Consider the following 22,485-nt stretch of genomic DNA (forward strand, 5'->3'; position numbering starts at 1 on the left):
TAAAAACACAGAGAAAGCATACTGTAACAATTATCTTTTATTTGATTAATTTGAGAAAATTTTTAAGACTCCCTCCCAAGTGGTTCAAAATGATTTTACTCCAACACATAGCACAATAAATTTTGTAACACAGCAATTTACATGATTAGTCCTTAATAAACAAGTCAATAAATCTTTAGATATATTCACTAGACTTTAAAGGCAGTAGGATTTCTCATGAAATTATTGAACAATATTCCACTAATTGGTTACATTGTAGACAACACTGTACCCAAGAAATCTCACCCATATTGTAGTTTTGTTTATTGAGAAGGTGATGATGAGGACAACAACTATAATTGTAGTCACTGAGTGGCCACTCTATAACTATAACACTCTATATTAAAATCCACTCTATAACTTAGTAGATATAGACCAAAATTCATCATTCCAAAAAATACACCTGGGAATGGATCTAAGAAATTAGTGACCCTGGACCCTGAACAGCAGTTCATCAAAGCTTTCCTTCTTGGTAAGACTTATTAGAATCTATTCCCGAATGGCATATATAGCCTTTGTAGAATATACAGTCATACCACAATGGGACTTCAGTGAAGTCCAAACAATTTTCTGCTTAAGTATTTGTTAAATTGACATGTAGAATATAGCTTGTAGACTACATGAAGCAACAATGAATGCTTCTACTTTTATACAGAAAGTTTTGAAATTCAGACACTTAACTATACTCTTCTTGAAGAAAGAAATGAGAAATGACAAACCACACATAAATCTGAGAGTCATACCCAGCATGGAATAGATAAATGAAGGAGTTGACTTCATAGGATGAATTGGCTAGATAAAATGGAAAAACCAGACAACTTAGCTACTCTTTAATCACATCTTTCCAATGTGACTTCACTGCAAGTAGTCCTTGATTAATAGATTTTAACTTGCAACAGCATTCTGACATTCACAGTTGAGGTTTTACAATGACAAAGTGGGAAGCAAACAAATCCCTGCAAGATCATTTCCTAAAAACTCTAGTAAGTAGCATTAAGTCTCCTGAAAAGATGACCCCAATGGTGTTTCTTCATCTTATTGTTATAGCAAAAAATTGTAAAAGAAATATAAGGTTCAGTGTCTACTTTCATTGCCTAATTATGGTAATAAGGCTAATTCTTTCTTCTTTTAAAATTTTAAGTGGTACTTAATTTTTTCCAATTACATTAAAAAGGAAAATATTAACTGTTTTTTAACTTCACGTTCCATATGCCCAAAGGGCTATCAAATTGTGCACACCCTTTGATCCACTTTGATCTGTATCCCAAAGAGACCATAAAAAAGAGGGAAAGATCCACATGTGCAAAAATATTTGTAGCAGCCTCTTTTTGTAGTGGGAATGAATTGGAAACTGAATGACTGCCCATCAGATGGGGAATGGCTGAATAAGTTACAATATTAATCTATATAAGAAATGATTAGCAGGATGGTTTCTTTTTCTTTTTTTTAATCAGAATTATTTTTTATTTTTTTATTTTATGTATTTATTTTTATTATTATAGCTTTTTATTTACAAGACATATGCATGGGTAATTTTTCAGCATTGACCCTTACAAAACCTTCTGTTCCGACTTTTCTCTTCCTTCCACCTACCCCCTCCTCTCCTAGATGGCAGGTAGAACAATACATGTTAAATATGTTAAAGTATATATTAAATACAATATATATATACTATATACACACACACACACACACACACACACACACACACACACACACACACACACACATTTATACAGTTATCTTGCTGCACCAGAAAAATCGGATTTAGAAATAAAATAAAAATAACCTGAGAAAGAAAACAAAAATGCAAGCGGACAAAAACAGGAATGGAAATAGCAAAATGATTTCAGAAAAGTCTGGAGAGATATACATGAACTTATGCTAAGTGAAGTGATTAACTCTGATGGACTTGACTCTCTTCAACAATTCTAATAGACTTGTGATGGAGAGAGGCTTCTACACCCAGAGAGGAGACTGTGGGGATTGAATGTGGATCACAACATAGTATTTTCACTTTTGGTGTTATTGTTGTTGTTTCCTTTTTTTCTTTCTCATTTATTTTTCCTTTTTATTCTGCTTTTTCTTGTACAGCATAGAAATATTTAGAAGAAAAAAACCCCACAAAACTTCGTTTCAAATTTTCTTCCTCCCTCTTTTTCTTCCCCCTTCCTTAAAAATATAAGAATTTTAAATAGGTTATATATGTGAAATCATGTCAAATATTTCATATTAATGATATTGTGAAATAATAAACCAAAAAAATATATAAAGTAAAAATAGTATATTTCAACCTGTATTCAGAAAGCATCAGTTCTTGATCTAGAAATGGATATCATTTTCCATCATAAGCCTTTAGAATTGTCTTAGATCATTGTATTGATGAGGAGAGCTAAGTTATTTATAGCTAATCACTAATGTTGCGGTTACTGTTTATAATGGTTTGACTCTCTTCACTTTGCATCAGTTCATGTAAGTCTTTCCAGATTTTTCTGAAATCCACCTGCTCATCACCTCTTACAGCAAAATAGTACTCCATTACATCCATGGACCACAGCTTGCCCAATAATTCCCCAACTAATGGCATACTTTCACTTTCCAATTCTTTGCCACCATAAAATGAGCTGCTATAAATATTTTTGGACATGTAAATCCTTTTCCCATTTTTTATAGTAATCTTTCTAAAAGCCATGCTAATAAAATGGAAGCTCTGGCAGACTCTATACTAGGTTGGAAGGGTTACAGTTTATATATCTGCACTCTGAGGACTAGCCTAGTTAACTTCAACTCATCCCTAAGCTGTCAATAGGTTGATGATTTTTTTGTAGTCATAATTATTATGAAGAAGCTATTTCTATCAATTAGAGGACTGTCCCCCAGATTAGACAACAAATCCTTGAAACATTGAAGTGATATAAATGTAACTGTTTACCCTGTTTTTCTTTTCTTTTGGTGAAACAACTGAGGTTAAGTGACTTGCCAGGGTCATAATGCTAGAAAGTGTTGTGTCAAGGCCAGATTTGAACTCAGTTTCCTCCTGACACCAGGGCCAGTGCTATATGTGCTGTGCTATCACTTTATTTACCTTATTTTTAAGATATTTACAAGTTTCTAATATGAAGCATATGTCACAACCACTGAAATGCAGAAGAAAACATTAGAATTTCTATTTACATTTATTAAAAAATGAGAAAGTAAATTTTACTAATATTTTAATGTGTAGATTAAAACTGCTATCAATTAGTCTGTATGATAAAAGATCACATATCACATATAGCAAAAGAGCAAAAGTATAGCATATACCCTGAGAGAAAAGTAAGAGTTCAAACAATGCAGAAAACTTAACAGTTATATATTACAATTTAACTTGTAAACACTTAGATTTACAGATATTTCAAGTTTTAACTAAATTATTCTTGACAAGAGGACAAGAGGCTTAAAAGGATTCCTGCTAAGAAAATATGGGTTGAAAATAATACTAATAATGAGAATACAAGCAAAAAAACAATAAAAAGACAGCTCTATATCTAGACCAACAGCCATAATTTCAAGAAAAAATAATGGGGAGGATTCTGGGAAGATAGTGGAGTAGGTAAGTAAATTTTGAATAAATTTCTAGATTTCTCTCACAAATAGAACAAATTTGTTCCTCAGGACAAACAGACTGATTTAAAAAAAAAAAAAAAAAAAAAAAAAGGACTTGGGCCAGAATAGAGGTCCTCCTAGTACAACTGAAAAAGACTTATAGAAAGATCAATCTCTGTGAAGTGTGAACACTTTCAAGTGGGGACTCCTGAGGTTATCTGGGTTGGTTGTAGCTTCAGCAGGAACTTTTACCTCCGGGACTCCATGTGGGGATCTGAGTTCAGGAAGACTGAGGAAACTTCAGCAGCTTAGGAATATCAGATCCACTTATGCTACCTAGCCCTGGGTGAGAAGGAACCAGCATATCCAGTAAATGCAGAGGCAGTAGGGCAGAGATGTTGTTGGCTGCTGGCACTTGCTTTAGGGTTCCAGGTCAGAGGGGAGAGCTGAAATGAAGCTAGAGGTACCATCTCCCCACTCTACAATTAGAGGTGCTTACATTAACACGTCTCATTTAAAAAAAAAAAAAAATGAACCGGCAAAAAAAGAAACCAATCATAGATGCTTTACTATGAGAATAGGGAAGACTGAGATGCATGCTCAGAGGAGGATACTGAAATAAAGATTCTTCTCTAAAGCGTAACATTAAATATCCTTGTGCATAGAAAATGGAACTCAAAAAAGAATTTTAAAATCAAATGAGAGACATTGAGGAAAAACTAAAGCACACACAAGAAAAACAAGAAGATTATGAAGAATAGAGTCTCAAAATTGAAAATAACTTTTTGAAAATAAGAATGGGCAGGGAAAAGCCAGTGGAGCTATAAGCTATACCAAGAAATAAGAAAACAGAATATAAAGAATGAAAAAATAGGATAGAATGTGAAACATAAAATAAATAAACAACAGATCTGGAGAACAGATCAAGAAGAAAAAATATAAGAATTAGAATACCTGAAAGTTGTGACCACAAAAAAAAAAAAAAAAAAAAAAAAGAACCTTGGCATAATATTGCAAGAAATAATGCAAGAAAATTGTCCTAGTGTGATAGAACATAAGGGGAAAACAGAGATAGAAAAAAAATTCACTGATTATCACCTAAAAGAGATCTTTTGTGGAAAATATATAGGAACATTATTATCAAATTTTGAAACCCCCAAATCAAAGAAAAAAATTTGCAAGAAACAAGAAAAAAAAACAATTCAAATATGTGAGAGCTACAATTAGAATTGTACAGGACTTAGCAGCAGCCACAATTAAAAAACCTCAGGTCCTGGAATTATATATACAGGCAATCAAAAGAACTGGGCCTGTGACCAAAAATATGATAGTCAGCAAAATTAGCCACAGTACTGTATTAAAAAAAAAAAAACTAACCTTGCAGATTTTTAGGACTTTCAACCAAACCCAAACTCAATAGAAAATTTAACATAAAAAAATCAATATCCAAGATTAATTTCAAGGAACTTAACATGGACAAATTGCTTATGTTTTCTTACATGGAAATGTATACCATTTGTATAAGGTCAACATCAGCAATTGGGTACAAAGAACAGACACAATAGTATTAGAACGGGGAAGAGGGCTTCTAGGTTTGCTCCCAGCTGGAATAGGTTAAATATATAACACTACATATATACCCGGTAAAATCTATAAAGATATAAGGGAGGAGGGATGGGCGGAAGAGGAAGCAAAGGGTGGGGGCAAGAAAGTAAGGAAAGGATCTATGAGTGGGGGGAAGTTAAGTAATCTCAAGTTAAGGTGTAGAATTAAAGCAGAAGATTTAGTAGGAATAGGAAAGAACAAAATATACACAAACACTACAATAAAAATCAGGAGTAGAATTAGAAAAAAATACAGCTAGTAATCGTGGCTTTTAGACAATGTCAAACTTAAAGATTCAATCAAGAGAGAAATCTATATTATGTCAGCCACACTAATATTGTGTTAGATGCATGTTTAAATATGGGAAACATGTCTATATTATACATATAGGTATATCTATATATGTGTATGTGTCTGAGTATATGTCTATATGCATGCATGTTGCTCCATGGAGACATGTATGTGTATAAACACATGCATGTGTGTGTGTGTGCATTTTTTTTTTAAAGTAACAAAGGCATGAGATCAAGAGTTTGGAGACCCTGGGATAGAAAGTAGAGGTATAGCAATTACATCTGATTGAAAATTCTACAAAGATTGTTTTTTTAGTCCAGACTTGTTATCCAGAACATGTGACTGTTTCTACAGGAAGATGAGATTCAGTTTGCACTATTCCATTTTCCAGGAAGTTATTTTAAATACGTTGTAAATTCTAACATATGCTATATTTTGTAAATATATTCTCTGAAAGGGAGAAGCATTCAGGAGTCACTAAACTATATTTATGAACAAATAAATGATTTTTTGATTAATCATCACTATGAACTATTCATCTCTTTCATCTATAATCAAGGTAGCTATTTTTGTTAACTTTAGAAATTTAGATGTGCAATTTTTTCCTAGCAATTATTTTTCTCTTTTCTGATATTACTAATTATTTTTAAATCACAATGTTGATAAGAATTTTTTTCACATGTATACAAGTGAACCCCAGTCATGAACCCACTGTGCCTGGTTACATAACAGGAATTAAATAAATGTATAGTAACTAATTGACTAACCTATATAAAGTACAACTTATAAAATAAAGCTATCTGTGATTTCATTCAACAGAAGTGGGTTACTAAAATACAAAAATAATTTCATTCTAAGGCTCTTTTACCTGTGAGGCACTCACATGATCTAGAATATTATTCTCCAAATAAATAACCACTTGGGTTTCCATGGCTTTCCTCTTATTGTCTGAAATGAAAACTTCTTTGCTTATCTAAATCCCACACCCAAACTAACTAGCCTCAACTATCCCAAATTCCAAATTCCAACTTTTTCCAAATCCAAGTATAAAACTATATGCATACACATGTATTTATATGTATGTTTATAAATTCCATACCAATGACATCATGAGTGATATCTTAAATTCTGTATGAACCAAATTTAAGTGAAGCAGAATTGCATGAAGTCATCAACCTCACTCTTTTTTCAAAGGTCACTGATTTCCAGTGACAAAACAAAAGTCAAGGTAACTGGTAATGGCCCAAGATGCACTGGATGATTTTGGTGTCCTCAATGTCTAACCAAGCTCTAAGTGATCCACAGCACATGTTTTAACCATTTTCATGGCCACTGGAACAAATTATTCTCATCTACTGATTCCAGTGGGGGTAAATTTTTACATTCTTGGGATAGAAACCCCCCTAAACTCACCAATGGATTTGAGGCTCATCAGTTATCCTCAACCTGATTAGCCTGTTTGTTGAGATGGTGTACCAAGGTGTGGCTGTTGCACATGCTATAGATTCTTAGAAAAGACAAGAGTTTAGGGTCAGATAGACATCAAAGGTAGATGAGCAGCCCTGAATAGGAATGTTTAATGTGGGGTCTATGGATGTCTTGATTAAAAACCATTATTCTACAGCACTGAATACCACTTCAACACATAGGAAATACTCAAATGGTGGTTGATTTATTTCTACTTATATGGAAACTTCTCTTTCCCAAAATAGACTGGACAAAAGGGGCAGTAAAATGAACTTAACTAATTCAATTTCAAATGTTATATATTCCCATAAGCCATATTTCAAACTTTAAAGAGTTCTCTAGCCAAATCTTCAAACACAGATGATTTGATTCAATACTAAAATTATTTTAGAGCTTACTATATGAGTAATATTTTACAAAACATTTTGCCCTGTGCAAGGAAAGCTAAATATTTGTTTGTATTATATATCAGTAATATTCATTATCTATTCATGTTCACTTTTATTTCAAAATGCACACATTATGCCTTTTATTAAAAAAATCTACCTTTGAAGGCATTTAGAGATGCAGAGGACAATAAGATGATTTGCAAATCAAATCATTTAGCAAATAATGAAATAAATGAATGGTCATTTAAAAATGACTTACCTAGGGTTGACTTCAAGATGATAATTACTTGCAATTGTGCTGATTTCAATTTTCTTTTTAGATGGGGTCTGTGTAGAGAAAAAAAAAAAATATATATATATATATACTAAATATATTTCACAGATTAATTTTTAGATTAAGTGCAAGGTATTCTCTAGTGTTACTTTCGTGATATAAAAGATCCAGTTTAGGAATGGTAATCTAAATTCTAAATATATATTTAATCTACATATATTCTAAATATATTTTATCTACATATATTCTAAATATATATTTAATCTACACATACTCTAGCAACTTTATAGAACTGTTATGAGAAAATAAAGGGTCAGGATTAATATATTATTATTCCTTTCTTATGTCTCAATCAGTTTTAATTCAAATATTCACTTGGAAACATTAACTATGATAAAGATAAATACGTAATTTTATACTTGGGTTTGAAAAAGTAACTTCAGACATGCAAGATGTGTTGAGACTAGTTAGCAGTTTATATATGAAAATGATCTCAAAATGACTTCAATTAACTATCAGCTACTCTACTGAATTTTCAAGTAAATTTCTACAAACTTCATTAACTCCCTCAGAATAAACTCATCACTTAAAATCTCATCATCCAGGAGACTGATTCAGTCTTGATAATTCATACCCCCCTCCTAAAATGCTCCCAAGGCCTTCTTCCAAAAAAGCTTCAGATTTTTCTAGCTAATCTCTTCTCCCATCAGCTGCTCTGCTTGCTTTTGACTACAGTAATTTTTTTATATATTGTCTTCTCCCATTATTAGATGGCAAACTCCTTGAAGGGCAGGGATCATCTTTGATTTAATTCTAACAATCACCAAGTAAAGTAGGTGCTACTATTGTTCTCATTCTACAAATATGACAACTGCTAATTATACAGAGGTGATCACAAAGCAACTTAAAGTCTTAGTATTAAGAATCAAAATTAGGTTTTTAACAATTGAGAGATTAGAAAAGGCTTCATAAAGAAGACATCTAATCAACCATAACAATATCAGAGATCTACTAGATGATGAGCTTAGGGTTAAATGTATAGATTTAAAAGTCAACTGTGTAAAGATTATAGATAATACATAAGAACTTTTCCTAAGAGAAAACATACATTAAAAAAGAGAACCCAAAACAAATCTTGGGGATGACCTCTAACAATGTGATAGGAAATGAATAAGAATCAGGCAAATAAGATTAAGAAGAACCAGTAATATCAGTAGAAGAGAGAGGACATAACAATGTCACAGAAATCAAAGAAAGAGAAATAAGTTCTCCAAGGGACAACAGGACAAATCTGCACGGGCCAAGGAAAACAAGAATAGGAAAACAATAATCAGATTTAGCAGTTTTAGATCACTTTAAAAAGAGAAGTTTCAGAAAAATGGTAAGATCAAAAATCACATTTCAAGGAAGTTGAGAAGCTGAGAAGTGGGAGAAACTTTCTACAGCTTCTTCAGAAGTAAGATGTCTTCAAAACTTAGCTCAAATGCCATCTCCTACATGAAGTTGTTCCTGAGGAACCCCCCAAAATTTTAACCACCTTTCCTCCAAAAATACTATATTTTTATCTTCCGATAGAATATAAACTACTCTTGAGGATGGGAACAGATATGTTTTTGTCTTTTGCATGATAAAACAAACACACCCATACACACACACAAAAAATTCATGTTTAGAAGCACTAATTTCATTTCTCAGTGAATAAAGTAAAATGCTATATGTTAATAAGATCAAATGATATCTACATAAAGCCCTTCTTAATAACTTCTATAAGTAACTTTTCTGAACTCTTCATAGAACTTTGTCCAACTCTTGTGAACTTATACTTTAGTTTATAAATTATATTTGTATGTATATCTCCTACTTGATTATAAAACCCTAATGACAGAAATACATATCTTATGATTATGATATGAATTATGATATGAAATTATGATATAATAATAACTAATATTTACTTAGCACTTTAAGGTTTAAAAAGCATTTTACAAATATTATTTCATTTATCCTCAACATAATCCTAGGAGGGAAGTGGTATTATAAATCCCATTTTACAGATGAGAAGACTAAAGCAAGATGTTAATGACTTGCCCAAGGTCATAGATGCTAAGTATCAAAGTCAGGATTTGAACTGACTCAATTGCTGAATTGCTTTTAAATGTATCAGAGTTCAATCTGAATGGTTTCTTATATACCTTCTAGACTATAAACTCCCAGAAGGCAAGTTTGCAGTTTTCCCAGTGCTTGGATACTACTTTTTAATAAATGCAGTGTCTTGAAGAAAGTCTACCTCAGGATCTTGTATAAAATAGGTGTTTAAAGGTTTATTGAGCAACTTTATCAGCTTAAGATACACACACACACATACACCCCCAATGACTAAAGCACATGTGGGAGGAAATTATAACTCTACCCTTTACAAATAAACTAAGATTTCCATATCTCTCTGATATATCCCACCTGGGTGTGACATAGATATAAGGGAAGTGAAATGGAAAGAGCAGTAGATATGGAGAGAGCAGATTTGGATTCAAATCCTGACTCTACCATTCATAGTTGTGTGACTGAGAAAATCCTTTAAATTTCCTGAGCTTCAGTTTCCTTATCTACAAAATGTGAGAATTGAATAACTTTTAAAGTATTTTCTAGCTCTAAAACCAGTGAATTTCTATATACAAATACATGACGTTTCTCAGACAGAAACTAGCTTACTGTGATGGTTTGATGTTCAATCCTTAGCTTTTCCACTCCAGCTCCATATAGTTCCCTCAGGAGACACATAATTCTTGTCTTTTTCCCAGCACCTGATGGTCCATACACTAAGAGATGAGGGAAGTCCCCACATTGTACCTGGAAAAAGCAAAGAAACAATGATTTTGACATATCTCCTTGTGAGAAGTTATACATTTGTTCCCTATAAAGTTGATTTTCAATTAATATAGACAATTTTTAATAATTATCCTAAAAAAAGTGAATACAAAAGAAAAACTTCCAGAACTGTGAAATCCCAGTCTAATCAAAGGTACATTTTCATAAAATAACAGAAACTTGGGTTGGAAGGGATTTCATAAATAATATCCCCACAAAAAAATCCCCCAATGTACAAGATCTTCTATATATATTTATATATATCTCTATATATATAGATATATATCTATATATCTCTCTCTATAGAGAGAGATATATAGATATATATCTATATATATATAGAGATATATATATCTTAATGGAAGATCTGTGATATGGCAGTCACTGCCTTCAATAATAACTAGCTCCATGAAGTTTTTTTTCTTAAACTCCAAAAGATTTAGATATCACAACCTATCCATACCTACTCATTCTATATGACCCTTCATCCACATCTTCCCTCAAGGTCACCAGAGGGGTTTTACCTAATATGTTACAGGGTTTTCCTTTCTTTGTTTAGATAAACTATGAGTTTATTAATGGAGCACTTGATTGACCTACTATCAATCCTCACCATCATCACATATCTAGGCCATCTTCTCTTCTACCACACATTTTCCTGATCGTATACCAAGGAAATTCATCTTCAAAATTCTTTTATTTGGTATATATCATAACCCATCTACTGTAGAGGGCCTCTGAAGAAGTATACTTGAAACAAGGATACTTACAACAAGTGTTAACTTAATGGAATTGATGAGAGAGGACTGTGGGAACTGAGTGTGGATCAAAACATAGCATTTTCACTCTTTTTGTTGCTCTTGATTCTGAGCCCAACTCAGTATCCATTTTTACTGTTTGTTGCAGATACACACATACACATATGTACTCACAAATGAACACATGCATAAACAATCATGCGCACATGTCATATTCATTCTGGTTGTCATATCACATTGATGAGTAAGACATATTGAAATGTATATACACACATGTATGTGTGTACACCCACACCCACACACACCCACACACACACACACACACACACACGTACCCACATACTGATGGACAAATTCTACAGAACGTCCAACTTCATGCCATAATAAGAACAATTTTCATTCACTTTTTTCCGATGAATAAGTGTGCAGGTTTTTCCAAGAAGTATTTCGTGACCTTATAAAATTGACTGAAAAATGCACCAATAAAAGTTCCTACCAAGCTTTTTTGTTCAATATAAAATAAACATGTGGCTGAATATATCAAAACACCATCCTAAAGACTTTAAACAAAGCATTTGTTGAACTCTATCAAGTCATTCAAGATTCCGTTAAAGATACAACATAGATAACTTTCTTCAATCATCATCTGGTCATAAACATCAAACAAGACATAAAACAGAGATACATATATGCTCTCCAAAGATATTCACTAATGTAATGGAAGAAGTTCAGCAAACAATTCAAGCCAAAGAAGTATTTCTTAAGAACAGTCATTTAATCCTCACAATAACCCAGTAAGGTAGATGCTTTATCTCCACAGCTAGGAAGTATCTGAGGCACAATCTGAAATCAGGTCTTCCTGACTCCAGCATATGATCCACTGAGGCATCTGACTCCCTACTATATAGATAGGCTAGTTCAATTATTCCAACTAAAAAGTCAAGAAAAGAGCCCAATTGTCTAATACCACTGTAATAGTATTTGTCATTACATACATTGAATGTATGACCTCAGAGAAGAAATGTGCTCAAATAAATCCCATATACTTTTTACAAAAGTAAGAGTTGGTAGATACTTTGGAGAGTTAATTCATAACGAGAGTTTTCATGGTTTAGTGAAAACTACAGTAACTTCAAATCCAAAAGACTTGAGTTATTTGTACATTCATTTCTGCAATTAACTATATGCTATGTGATCTTAAACAAATTAAACTCAGGTTCCTCGTTTTGCAAAATAATAACAGATTAGATATTTCCAGTGTTCTTCCCTAAACTAATTTCTTAGTGATTATTTAATTCAAACCAATAATTTTGAAGAAAATAGCCACATAGGCCTAACTGTACCAGATCTAAAACTATATTATAAAGCAGCAGTCACCAAAACCATTTGGTACTGGCTAATAAATAGATTAGTTGATCAGTGGAATAGGTTAAATTCACAGGACAAAATAGTCAATAACTATAACAATCTAGTGTTTGATAAACCCAAAGACCCCAGCTTTTGGGATAAGAATTCACTGTTTAACAAAAACTGCTGGGAAAATTGGAAATTAGTATGGCAGGAAATAAACATTCATCCACATAACACCATACACCAAGATAAGGTCAAAATGGGTTCATGATCTAGACATAAAGAATGAGATTATAAATAAATTAGAACATAGGACAGTTTACCTCTCAGACCTGTGCAGGAGGATGGAATTTGTGACCAAAGAAGTATAGATTATTATTGATCACAAAATAGATAATTTTGATATTAAGTTAAAAAGTTTTTGTACAAAAAAAAAAAAAAAAAAAAAAAACTAATGCAGACAAGATTAGAAGGGAAGCAACAAACTGGGAAAATATTTTTTAACAGTGAAGTTCTAATAAAGGATTCATTTCCAAAATATATAGAGAACTGACTCTAATTTTTAAAACATCAAGCTATTCTCCAATCGATAAATGGTCAAAGGATATGAACAGGCAATTTTCAGATGAAGAAATTGAAACTATTTCTAGTCATATGAAAAAATGCTCCAAATCATTATTGATAGAAATGCAAATTAGGACAACTCAGATACCACTACACACCTCTCAGATTGGCTAACATGATAGGAAAAGATAATGACAAATGTTGGAGGGGATATGGGAAAACTGGGTTGGGATTGTAAATGAATCCAACCATTGTGAAGAGCAATTTGGAACTATGCTCAAAAAATTATCAAACTGTGCATACCCTTTGATCCAACAGCGTTACTAATGGGCTTATATCCCAAAGAGATCTTACAGAAGGGAAAGAGACCCACATGTGCAAAAATGTTTGCGGCAGTCCTTTTTGTGTGTCAAGAAACTGGAAACTGAATGTATGCCCATCAACTGGAGAATGGCTGAATAAATTGTGATATATGAATGTTATGGAATATTATTATTCTGTAAGAAATGATCAGCAGGATGATTTCAGAGAGGTCTGGAGAGACTTACATGAACTGATGCTAAGTAAAATGAGTAGAATCAAGAGATCATTATATACTTCAACAACAATACTATATGATGATCAATTCTGATGGACATGGCTCTCTTCAACAATGAGATGATCCAAATCAGTTCCAATTGTTCAGTAATGAATAGAGCTAGCTACACCCAGCAAAAGAACTATGGGAAATGAGTCTGGACCACAACATAGCGTTTCCACTTCTGTTACTGTCTACTTGCATTTTTGTTTTCCTTCTCAGGTTATTTTTACCTTCTTTCTAAGTCCGATTTTTCTTGTGCATTAAGATAACTGTATAATTATGTATACGCAAATTGTATTTAACAAATACTTTAACATATATTGGACTACCTGCCATCTAGGAGAGAGGGTGGGGGGAAGGAGAGGAAAAGTTGGAATAAAAGGTTTTGCAAGGGTCAATGCTGAAAAATTACCCATGCATATGTTTTGTAAATAAAAAGCTATAATAAAAGAAAAAAGGGGGAAAAATAGCCACATAACACTTTAAGATACACAAACTATATTATTTCATTTGAGATGAAATGGGCTTCTTCTATAACTGATGCTTTTCCTACTGCAATAAGATACCTCTTAAAGGCAACCATATAAAGGCTTAATTAAAAATCAGAACAAAGTAACTATAAATTGACTCCGTAACCATTCTTGAAACTAAGCAACAAAAGACACCCTTAAAGTATTTCCTATAAGTAACATTGTTAATCAATATCTAGATTCAGCTCTGAAACTAGTAAGCAAAATATACTGACAGGGAGATTTGTAGGCATCATTTCAATGTTAAGTTCTGGTAAATTAGTGCAGTGAGAACAATGAATCCCCTAAAGAAGTCCAGTTATTTGAATTTACACTACTCCAAGTTATAATTATATGCAAAATATAGTACTATATTTTGGTTCCAGTCCAATGGAAATAATGTGATGAAAAATAATTTAAATAAGTTTTTAATCTGTTTTATTAACATAAAGCAAAGGATAAGAAAAATGTATTTTAAGATTCAAATAAACTTGAATTATAAAATAAGTTACATAAAGCAAAATTTTCAAAAATAAACTCAGTATCAAAAATAAATACTAAATATAAGCCTATTCCAATGATATGACAAAAAACATCAGTATTATCACTTGAAATATTTTAAGTAGCATAAACTAAATTGCCTTCTCTTTCTTTAAATCTTCATATATAGACTGAACAGACAAGAGTTTTAAGCACATCTCCTCAAATGTGCATACTTACATTCTCACACAAAGAATCAATTATTTGAATGGCTAGGGGTCTTATCCAAAATTAGAAATGCTTTTAATATGATATTGTCTTTTTGATACTTTTTGATTCTTTTCAAAAACTGCACTAAAATAACTTAGAAATCGGATTTTTAAAAGAACACTTATCACCCATATTTTCTTATCTGGCTATGAAAGAAATGGAAGTGATTAGCTGCTGTAGTCTCTCAGAATACAAGGATTTCAAGGTCAATAACCAAGTATTGTTTTCATTTAAAATCCTCTTCAGCATTACCTCCTAACAAGTGTTAATTGTTAGATGATCCTTAGATATTCTGAATCCAGATTGAGTTTTTTCTTTCTTAGAAAAAAATTTGGGAAGGCATCCTTTTCTAGAGTAACTCTGATTCATCAGAATAAAAAATGTATTGATCAGTATATCCACTTTTGAGTATTTTTTTTAATATCAGTTGATTTGTTTCCATTTTCTTTCACTGCCTGAAATAAACTTGAAGCTTTTGCCTGAGTGTCTGTTCTAAAATCTTCAATATGTACAGCTGAAAAATGTATGGGATTGCCTGTCATCGGGGGGGAGGGAATAGAGGGAGGGGGGGATAATTTGGAAAAATGAATACAAGGGATATTATAAAAATATATATATAATAAAAAATTTAAAAAAATGTACAGCTGAAAGACATTTCTATCATTGTAATATGTCTATTCCTTTTAGTTGTTTGCAAACCGCAAAAAGCTGATGCATCTTTCTTTGTCTTTTTCTTTATTTTGACTTCAAGTTTTATGATATTCTGTACAACAGACATCAGATATTCTGTACAACTCAACATGTTGTCTTGTAGTAGAATTACTATTACTATGGTTATGCTATTCAAATACATAAATTTTTTTGTTCTAATTCTAATAAAAAAAAACCCTCTCTTCTGTTTTGTATTGACAATGTTTCCATCTGAAGTGTTTTTCCTTTTGTTGCTTTTGTTAAGAGCTATTTTCTTTTAAAGTAACACAGCCATTCATAACATGGTACATTTCACATTCACATGCTGCAAAAGATTTCTGTAGTAGGTAGTATATTAAACCTTCAACTAGTTTGCATAAATAGCATTAATTGAATTTTGGCTCATATTAAACACAACTGGTATCATTTTATAATTCACTCTTAATTGAATTTAACATTATTTGAACTTGCATTAATCAAAACCTAGGCATATAAAAAAGCAGTCCCATTACTTATAGTCAATATGTCATATAATATTTTTCAGGTATGAATTAAACTCTGCTTATTTCTTCATATAATTAGGCTTTCTAAAAAATTCTTGCATATTTTTCTTTTAAGATCATGATACTCAAAATATTTCCAAAAGAGCAAAACAGAATCATAATTATAAGGGACCTCAGAAGCCACTTATTTTACCCTATTAGTGATAAATAGTGTGAAATACAATATGCATGACAAGTGATTATGGCACCTTTGAAAACCTTTAATGAGAAAAAACTCACTAACTTGTCATTAAGTCTCCCTTACATTAAGTCAAATCTACCTCTACCAACTTCCCACACAGGCTCCTACCCTTTGGAGCCAATCAGAACAAATCTAGTCCTTCTTCTATATAACAGCCTTTTAAATTCTTGAAACATCTATCATATAAACCCATTAATCTTATATCTCCCCCAGATTGACACATCTCTAGTTCCTTCACATAATCTGCATATGGCATAATCATGAAGCCTTTCACCATCCTGGCTTCCCTACTGTGGAAAAGCTGCAGCTAATTTATGTTCTTAAAAAGTGGCATCCCAAACCAAATACAATATCCCAGATATGGTCTAAGAAACAGGTATAGCAGAGCTTTATCTCCTTCCTGGATTAGGACACTATACCTTCCATATTGCATCTTAAATACATGAGCTGATTTGATTTCCATATCACACAAGAGATTCCTACTAAGGAAGATGGCAATGAATCTTCCTTTTTCTCACAAAGATTCCAGAAGCTCAGAAATCATACATAAAACTCTCATGGCCTGACAAGCTAATCCTTTTCATAGACTTCTCTATGCTGGCTTTCAGATGAAAAAAATACTTCTCTGTGACATAATTCTAAAAGGACTTTACTATATATTAAGAAGAATCAAATAAGACACAGGAAATAGACCCAACATGCTTCCAGGGCCAAGAAGACTCTGGCTAATCATTGCTTTCCACAGAGCCATCAGGGTTCCCATCAGTCCTAAGCCCACTTTTAACTAATTTTCATTGGTATCTATCCTTCTGTTTGGATCTACTCTTACCTTTAGAGATAAATTTGAGTTACGTAAAAAGTCAAAATTACTCAGAGCCAAGTCAGTAGATAAAGTGGCTGAATGAACCTTTGAATGCTACTATTTTGAATCAAAACCAGGATGTAACTATAAAATAACAAGATGACTTTTTCTTGAGGGACTCATAAGCTGACTCTGAAGGAAATTATAAAAGAAATATTTTAGGTAACAGCAACATTTTTAAATTAAAAATGTAACCATTAGGTTACCACCTCAAAGAAACATTACTTTAAATCAAGAGTTCATCTTTTTTGGACCCTTTTGACAAAATCTTGAAACCTATGAACCTTTTAGAATGATGTTTTTGAATGGACAAAATAAAATACATAGAATTGCAAAGTAAACCAATTACGTTAAAATATTAATCAAAAATTACTCAAAAATAAAGTTCATAAGACCCAAGAAAAGATTCATAAGTTTGAACTCCTGTTTGTGACTCCTGATTAAGGCAACAGAATAATATACTAAATGCAAGAAGTCTAAGTGGGAAAGGCATAGCAATTGAAAATTTAAGATACTATAAGAAACTTAAATTGTATACATCAAAAAAGTGTCCACCTATGTAGCAATCTTTGGATCTGATATGGAGCAAAAATATAACGATCATCATTTGGGTGCAAATCAAAGTGGAAGTAAACTACAGGCTGCCAGAATATATAGGAAAAAAAAAAAAAAAAGGATGATAAATTCATAACAGATCACAATGCTGACAATTGAGACAAGACAAATACCAGAGAAGGCAGATGTCATCTATTCACATATTTCCTGGAGGTTGCTTTCTATTAAAATCAGACCAGCTGAAAAAATTACTGATCTGTTTTACTGGTAGTTTTATTTTTTTATTTATTTTAAATAACAGAGGAAACAATGACAGATGCTGCTATTCTGAACTTAATTCTGATTTTAAAAACTCATTGATAACATTAAGAAGATAGAAACCTTAGAAGGAAACAACCAAACCAGAATTTTGAGAATAGTCTGGCAGAAGAATGATTTCAAATATTTCAGAGATAAGATGTAGGACTTAATAGCCTGAGAAATGGCAATCAGCTTCAGAGGGATGAATCTTTCAAGATTTTAAAATTCTAAAGTTGCAAAAAACAAAATGCAACCTGGCTCCTGACCAAGAGACAGCCATTTCTCTCCTTTTCCTTCCTTTCTATATACTTGTGCATATGGAGGCCAAAATAATCTTCCTGAAACAAAGCTATGTGACTTCCCTGTTCAAAATCCTCCAATGACTGCCAAGACAGTCAAGTTCAAAGTCATCAGTCTGGTTTCCAAGACACTTTGTAAAATGACCTCAATCTACTTTTCAGTATTGTCAGGTATTCTCATATAATTTACATTTCAGCTAAACTGGACAGCTTGCCTCTTTCCCCACAACTGGCTAAACAAAAAGCTTTATGTACTTCTACTTCTGAAAGAAGTGTGGGAAAATGAAAAGCCTATTGGACTTGGCAATGAGGAGACTCTAAATCAGTGGTCCTTGAACTTTTTAAATAGGGGGCCAGTTCACTGTCCCTCAGACTGTGGGAGGGCCGGACTATAGTAAAAATAAAAACTCACACTCTGTCTCCGTCCTCAGCCCATTTGCCATAACCCGGCAGGCTGCATAAACATCCTCAGCAGTGCATCTGGCTGGTGGGCCGTAGTTTGAGAGCCCCTGCCCTAAAATATTTCAAATCCTTAACTTCCTCATTTGTAGATCACCTATCTGGACCTGTAATCTAATAGTGTAGGCAATTCTCCAGTGAGAAAACTCAACAATCCAGGTCAGCATTCTAAGCTTATTCTTATAGCATCCTGGATCATTGAAACACTAAGTGGCTTACCTATGTCGAGACAGCCAGAAACTCCTGGCTTCTAAGGAAGCTAGGAACAGTGAACAGGCCCATGGACCTGGTATCAGGAAGACCTGAGTTCAAATTCACCGTGTGACTTAACCTATGTCTTCCTTAAGTTTCTTCATTTGTAAAATGGGAATACTAATAGCACCTATCTCCCAGGTTTGTTGAGGGGATAAAATGATTATCATCTCTAAAGCATTGCACAAAATTGTTCTATAAATATTATTACTATCCTCTATCCCAGATTCTTCTCTTCCTCATTTTATAAAATCAAGATAATACCTACTGCAAAGAGATATTGCCAGAAAAGCTCTGAAAAAAGTACTATATATGCACTTTCTATGCATTTGTCGATCCATTGATGAATCAATCTTTCGAAAAGTTGAAGCGGGGAGGGGGGAGGGGATGGAGCAGGTAACTGGCTAGGTCGCAGCCCTTCCAGTCAGTGGGGTAAGGAGGGGGTGGGAATGGGGAAGGAGGACCCGGAGGGAGTTCACCGACTGTCAACACCGGCCCTCAGACTCCAGTCCTTTTCTCACGGGCAGGACTGGAAGGCCAAGGACCACTTCCCCGCTCTCATCCTTACTTTCCCCCTTTCCCTTCCCCCCCCTCCCAGCGCCTCTCCCAGACGGTGAGGGGATAACAGGGAGCAGAGATGGAGTCCTCCCCGTCCGCCATGCCCGAGTCCGTCCTCGCCGCCCCCACCCGGCCCGCAGGCCGCTCACCAGGTTCCGCAGCTGAGCCGCCTGCTCTTTGTGGTAATCCAGCCGCCCCAGGGAGGTGGGCCGATACTTGTCCACCCAGAGACTCATGCCTGCCTAAATTCAGCTCCTCTGGAAGCTTGAAAACCCCGCGCCCGCGCGCTTTTCCCGCGAGCTCCCAGCCGGTTACGTCACTACCGGCCCTGCCCCGTAAGAGCTGATTGGACGGAAAGAGACCAACTTGAAATGTGATGAGCAACCTGACCAATGGGGGCCCCAAAACTTAGGGCTCGTCGGAACGTTCTCGCGACTAGCCCAGCGTAAATTGGAAGCCTCTCAGTGTCTACTCTCCCTTCCCCTGAAGATAGCTAAGGGGAGGGAGGGAGGAGGAAGGACATCCAATCAAAAGCGGCTCCACCCCACGCTAGCCAATAAATTCCTCCTGTCAGTGTTCCTTCCTCTTCCTTGCTAATGTAACTTCGGAAACTGAATAGATCACCTGTGGGAAAGATTAACTTTCCTCTGATTGGTCAGATTCACTGTCAGAGCTAGTTATGTGGGGTGGAATTTGGAGTCAGTTACAATGGAAGGAATTTACAATCCTCTTCACTTACACATATCCCTCAATCTGATCTAAGGCTGTCTGTGGAAACCTGACTTCTCATATTCTTCCCAGGTTAGAGCCTCGGTTCTGCCATTTAATATCCATGTGACTGGTGGGGACGTTATGAGTTCTCTAGTTGAAATTACTTCGCCTATAAAACAAGGGGAATTGGGAGCAGATGATCTCATCTCTAAAATTCCTGTGGTAAGCCCCCCCCCATTGATAAATCAGAGACTTGTTTTAGGGGACACAAAAGGGAATCTATTGCTTCCTCATGAGAGAAGACAATGCAAAAATGAGCAGTTTTCAGTCCCCACTTAACTGTTGGCTCTTCTTCAGCTTTAGAGCTTCCTGGGGAACGTTTTCCAGCAACAAAAGAAGCCAGACTCTTAGCTTTGCCCTTCCCTTATTTTGAGTCACAAGAGGAGGTCTGATGCGAGAATATGAATGTACTGAAGGGACTTCAACAATGGAAAGTTAGGCAAGGAATGCAATATTCATTTCAAAAATCAGGCCACCTCCCCAGCACAAAACCCAGTCCCTTCCCCTAGGGAACTTACATTCTGTTGGGGGAGAAACCTCCACTCCAACCACCGCCGATGTTCCTGTGGGTTTCAGCCCTCCAATTCAATCATCACAACTTGGAAATCAAACAAATGCCCTTTCATCCCATACTTCCCACTGTAAATCTTGTGAATTAAAAGCTCAGCCGGTCATAGGATAATAGATTTAGGGCTGCATCCATAGTATTACATAGGAAATTTCAGGATTTGCAATGCACTGACTAGACAAGCTGTTTGGTTTGGTTTGGTTTGGTTTGGTTTGCCGCTAGCACACCTGCGTAGTTATCTGATGACGTTGTTGGGGGATGAGGCACCCTAACTGCATTTCGGGGTCCCCAGGCTGCTGTTACAGGTTTTGTGAAAGAATTCTCAGTTCCAGTCTCCAAGTTAAAGTTGGGCAAAAGGAGTTTGTTTACACTGAGCAGTTCTCACTGGGCTCCGTCCTGATTAGGAAAGTAGGGAAGATTTAGGAGTTCAATTTTATTTAGCCTTCTGTGGCCCGTGGCTAGTAATCTCCAGGTCAGTTATGAGTGATTATTGCCTAGGCCAGAAACTAAAGAGTGATCTCCAGGCGAATTGAAGATGGGGATTATTTTAGGAGTTTCCCTAGGCCGGGGAAGGGAGGGGAGGAAGGTTGTGAGCCAGAACCAGGAGATTCAGGCGTTTTCTGACCCAGGCCCCCCAAAAGATCAGGAGACCACAGAGTCCTATTAGATCAATATAATGCAAACAACTGAGTGTTCTCATTTTTGCTTCCTTCCCAAAATAGAAGAATCAGTTCTATATCTCCACACAGACCAGTTAAGCCTAGGTAGTACCTTAAATGCTTTCCCTTGCCTTGAGTGGCAAATCAACAATAGCTTAGTTCAGTAAAAACAAAAAAACAAAAAAACAAAAAAAAAAAACACCTAGTTGGCAAGCATCACTTTTTGAAGATTAGGACAAGTCCTGTACAGTGAACCAGATTTACTATTTTTCTGGGACCCAAATGACATGCCAGAGAAAATTGTTGACAGTTCTGCCGAGTTGAATCCAAATAGAAACAGCCCAAGTGAAATCAAAATACTAATTTTGCTTAATAAATCCCAGGCCAGGCCTGATTTGGTTGTAATTTGGGTCAAGATTAACTCAGATTAAATGTAAATAGCAATCATTTCTGCTTTAGCCAGAAACAATGAGGGCTTTCCCCTCCTGAAACCATTTATTTATTTATTTATTGAGAATTTTTTTTTCTTTTCTTTTTTTTTTTTCTTTTCTTTTTTTTTTTTTGACTAGGTGAAAAGGGAGATTCTTTGCCTCAATTGCTACCTAACCTTAATCACTAAATGGGTATGGTTCTGTCAAACTGAGATCTCTTGAAGACTTACCTTTAAAAGGCCAAGGTCTCCCATTGCATCTAGAGCCATCTCCAGTCCTCCTGATCTATATCCTGCCACTGGACCCAG

General features: G+C 34.5%; 1 protein-coding gene across 2 annotated transcripts in view; it reads right to left on the reverse strand.

The window, feature by feature from the left end:
- Positions 1-20,075, reverse strand: part of RFC3 (replication factor C subunit 3) — a 37,614-nt gene extending 17,539 nt beyond the window's left edge. The window contains exons 1-3 of one of the 2 annotated variants that reach the window (XM_074303502.1): positions 19,898-20,075; positions 10,363-10,500; positions 7,639-7,706 (exon numbers count right to left, since the gene is read on the reverse strand). In XM_074303502.1, the coding sequence (XP_074159603.1) occupies positions 7,639-7,706; positions 10,363-10,500; positions 19,898-19,984 (293 nt within the window). In that variant the 5' untranslated portion in view covers positions 19,985-20,075. The other variant, XM_074303503.1, reaches the window with a different exon arrangement.
- Between the last annotated feature and the right edge of the window lie 2,410 nt (positions 20,076-22,485).

Source organism: Sminthopsis crassicaudata, chromosome 3 (genome assembly GCF_048593235.1).
Source record: "Sminthopsis crassicaudata isolate SCR6 chromosome 3, ASM4859323v1, whole genome shotgun sequence".
Lineage (NCBI taxonomy): Eukaryota > Metazoa > Chordata > Mammalia > Dasyuromorphia > Dasyuridae > Sminthopsis > Sminthopsis crassicaudata.